We start from the raw sequence: 4,489 nt of genomic DNA, 5'->3' as shown, positions 1-4,489 counted from the left end.
ATACCGCTGTGCCACTGGGGGCGATATTGGTGTAAGATGAATTTAACTTTTTGTATTCACTGTTGTATTAAGTTTTGATTGGATTGCACATTATTGATAAGGGGCATTTTGATAAATGGTTATCATTATTAAAGGTTTGATACAACTATTTGTATAACGTACTTTGTTCAAGGGTTTTTATGTGTAAGTGTTTGCAGAGGCAAGACAAAATTAGTACACTCCTTGACCAGAACAATAGTTTAAATTTCGTTGATTTTAAAGTCAAAATCAATTGTCTCCTTGAGGACAAGCCAGAAATTGGGAAGGGAGGAAAATGTGGCATATAAAATATCATGAATATCTTTCTTCAATATAGTATTATTCTAAATCTATCTGTTATTTTTGAGTATATGCAGTTTTCATATGGCATGTGATCAAGAAAGTCGTTAAGTTTATTTCTTTCTAGCTGCTTTTGTTTCTTTGTCATTCCTTGAAAGTAACACCTGTTCTTGCGGTGTGCGTTGAGGGTATAACTATAATACTGCACCTGGTGCAAACATGTGTCCTCCAATGGAAGGTCATATGATATTTGAAGTTATGTTTCAGTAGAATTGGCCTACAGTGACATAGATAGCACTCGCATCCTAGAGAGACAGTATTATAGAATATGGTATATAATATTATGATATCTTAACCCCCACTCTATCTTGAGATCAAACCCTCAATTTAGTAAGTGAACTCTAACTTCTTCCTGTAAATAATGATATGCTCCTAAGGTTTAACCTTTAACTAATACTTATTAAACATATAATGTGACGGTCAATCCCACTATTCGTTGGTAAAAGAGTATCCCAAGAGTTAGCGGTGGGTGGTGTTGACTAGTTGCATTCCCTCTAGTCTTACACTGCTAAATTAGGTACGGCTAGCGCAGATAGTCCTCGTGTAGCTTTGCGCGAAATTCAAAAACAAACAAACAAGGTCAGTATATATGGCTAAGTATCTTGGCGACTAAACAGGAGAATACGTTTGAAATTATACATGAAGTCACGTAATTACTACTACTAAACTAAACCTAATGAAATATACGATATTAACAATCACTAGTCGCATACGCGTCTTGGAGTAATCCCTCGAGCAACGCTCAAAGTTAAGTCAGTCTACCGCTCTGCGTGTCTTGGAGTAATCCCTCGAGCAACGCTCAAAGTTAAGTCAGTCTACCACTCTGCGTGAAATTAAGATATTCCCGAACGAATACCTGCTGTCAGCAGTTTGATGGATAGCAAAGGAGGACAGCTACGAAACAGACGTAGTAACCCTCCAGGCTTAGGGTTAACAAATCCCTTCACAACCTCACCACTGGTCGCTTAGTTGGTCCCTCTACCTGCTGCTTTCAGCGAGGTGGGGGAACATGGAAAACTCTCCGTTCCTGACAAAAACTAGAGTAACTTCGGCTGCGGTAACTTTAACCAAAATGTTAATTGTGAAAAAAACTATCCTAGTTATATTCGTTTAACCATCAGAAAAACGTGTTTGGAAACAGAGAAGACGTGTACAATTAATTTTAAATAAATAAAGAAACGTGCGTAGGTCCATATGAGAATAAAAACGACTTGAGTCCAAATTGTTCGTTTTATTTATTTTAAAAGTTATTTTCTATGCCTACCGTAGGAATCCTTTAGCAATTCTGAACATTTACACACTCACATCAGTGAATGTTCGAATAGATTAAACATTTATTAATCCTCCCTAAAGAAATTATTCTCCACACAGTATCGCAGATTTCAAACATATAGTCTATGAATATGTACAATATCATTAATTAAACACATCTAATCTATCTTATATGGATCATGCATTTTCTAGATGCCAAACAGGCCTGTTTATTTTCTACTATATTTAAATATGAATTTACCTGTAATCGTCCTGAATTACAGGTGTAATTCGTAACATTTTCAGCTTACCATTTACACTTTATCGGTTCTTGTATAATTAATATTCTCTATCACCTCCAGTTGAGCTCTCCAATTTTGAGGCGAATCCAAGTGTTGACTGTTAGTGTTGAAATCAAAAGCCATAATACCCAGGTGAGTAAGTGGGTATGTTCCAAAGGAATAGCTGATGATCGATCAGGATCAATGTCATTCTCTCCCAGTACAAAGTCCTCTCTTCCATAACACAGACGCTCCATATTGACCTTTATTCGCCTGCAGGGGAACTCTTCTGATCCATCACAGTAACACGATCTGAGTTTCTCGGCCTTTACCTGCCGGTTTAAGATTGCCAGACTGTTGTTACAGCGGTGAGTACACCTATAACCGCGAAACATCGCGTGACACCAGTGATGGTAGTATTCAAGGGCCGTTGAGCACAAAAGGTCAGCCACACAGATCCAGTGAGCTACAGAACAGGAAACGACAGCGTCTTCGGCTGTAGCCTGGGTGACCTCGGGACGACAAACTTCTACACGTTCTTTGCTTAATATACAGAAATCTGACCCATTACAGTCACACTTCATTAGTTCCTTCCCTTCTGGTGTACTCGCTAGGGAAATTAGTGCACGTTTACAGAGAGTGGTACATCTGGACACTCGCCCGGCCAGCACACTAGCACAGTCAAACATATAGTTTTGCAGAGCTGTTCCACAGCCTTTCCGATAAGCACACTTCATCCGAGCTATCTCACAGTTCTGCGCCGCCAAAGAGCTAGACGCGGTAGATAGCATACAAAATATCACGACGATCGCTGCCGCTGAGTTCATGGCGCGTCTCCTCGTTCAGTCAAGTTCACCATTGGTGCCTTGATGGCATACTGCTACAGATTATCTTACAAAGTGGTCCTATCATGATAAACACTACTGAAGACCATTGAAACAAATGAGAGCAACCAAGATGCCAGTTTCATTTTACGCCACCTATCTATTTAAATTCTCATCTTACCATACCTTCCAAACGCTGATGAACGTACATCTCTACTTGCGTTGTACTCGAAGCCCCTCACGATTTCACAGGTTGACTCCACCCCCTTTTACATTCAACCAATCCTAAACTAGTAGCAAGTTTCACATCCGGGCGTTTCTTTTGAAGTCTCGTGGCACGTGGTTTTACTTCTTCTTGGCTCTTTTTAAGAAGGTCATTAATTTTAGCTGTCAGGAGAAAGTTGTTTATGAAGGAATCCGATGGCAGAAATCATAGCGAAGTGAGTTGTCATCAACGTTGAGGTTTTTGGGCGGACACGCTGACAACATTCTCGCGCCACGTGCCTAGAAACCAATACTCTTCATGAAGGGTGAAACGAATTGTATGTAAAACATAGTGGGACTTTCTAGTTACGCTGTGTTACCTCGCGGAATATAGCGAACTTTTCACGAACTTCAGAAACTAACCTGTTCTTCTAACTTCTCGATTGTGCTGATAACAACTACTCGTAACTCGAAATAAATAACAACTCATAATAATTAAGGGCACCAATCTGCACATAATAATTAAGGACACCGATCTGAACATAATAATTAAGGGCACCGATATGTACATAATAATTAAGGGCACCAATCTGCACATAATAATTAAGGGCACCGATCTGTACATAATAATTAAGGGCACCGATCTGCACATAATAATTAAGGGCACCGATCTGTACATAATAACTAAGGACACCGATCTGAACATAATAATTAAGGGCACCGATCTGTACATAATAATTAAGGGCACCGATCTGAACATAATAATTAAGGGCACCGATCTGAACATAATAATTAAGAGCACCGATCTGTACATAATAATTAAGGGCACCGATCTGTACATAATAATTAAGGGCACCGATCTGTACATAATAATTAAGTGCACCGATCTGTATTGATAGATTGTGTTAGAGGAGGACAAAAGTTACTGTATTATTTTAACACACCATAATTTATTTGCATAAAACAAAAAAATTGAATAACTAAAACCAGATTTTGATTTTTATTCTTGGTAGATATGAATATGTTGAATGGAACAAAATAAACGGTCTATGTTTAGCCTAGCTGTACGTTTTATGTCGCATAAAACACGAAAAATCTTTTTAGCAAAATCGTTAAAGTTGGGGGACCCCCCCCCCACTGTAAATAACATATTGGGGTTTGTCCTCCTTCTAAACCAGCGCTTATAATCATACAATCAAATCTTTTTAACAAAATCGTAAAAGTTGGGGACCCCCTCCTCACTGTAAAGAACATATTGGGGCTTGTCCTCCTTCTGAACAAGCGCTTATAATCATAGTCAACGATGGATCAGTTTCTGTTGACACTTCTTTATGTTCAGAGAGAGGTCAAACCAAATCCATGTTATTACCCATTCATGATGTCAGAAAAACACGTAGATTCAATAAGTCTTCATACAAAATGATAAATACCCTATAACCCGAGCGCTTTCGAAAGGAGGACCTTTGTTCTTTAGGGGCAAAAAGTTTCCCCCTGAAGAAGAAAGGCCCCCCTTTCGAAGGCGCTCGGGTTTTATGTTATTACTCAGATATT

The 4,489-nt window shown here is 38.9% G+C and overlaps 1 protein-coding gene across 1 annotated transcript in view; it reads right to left on the bottom strand.

The window, feature by feature from the left end:
* Nucleotides 1-2,912, bottom strand: part of LOC106458506 (growth arrest-specific protein 1-like) — a 14,186-nt gene extending 11,274 nt beyond the window's left edge. The window contains exon 1 of the mRNA XM_022384743.1: nt 1,941-2,912. Coding sequence (XP_022240451.1) covers nt 1,982-2,737 — 756 coding nt within the window. The 5' untranslated portion in view covers nt 2,738-2,912 and the 3' untranslated portion in view covers nt 1,941-1,981. The remainder of the gene's footprint in view (nt 1-1,940) is intronic.
* Nucleotides 2,913-4,489: the final 1,577 nt, after the last annotated feature.

This window comes from Limulus polyphemus, unplaced genomic scaffold (genome assembly GCF_000517525.1).
Source record: "Limulus polyphemus unplaced genomic scaffold, Limulus_polyphemus-2.1.2 Scaffold477, whole genome shotgun sequence".
In the NCBI taxonomy this organism is placed as follows: Eukaryota; Metazoa; Arthropoda; class Merostomata; order Xiphosura; family Limulidae; genus Limulus; species Limulus polyphemus.
Note: the sequence above shows the minus strand (reverse complement) of the source record. Positions and strands in the feature narration are given on the sequence as shown.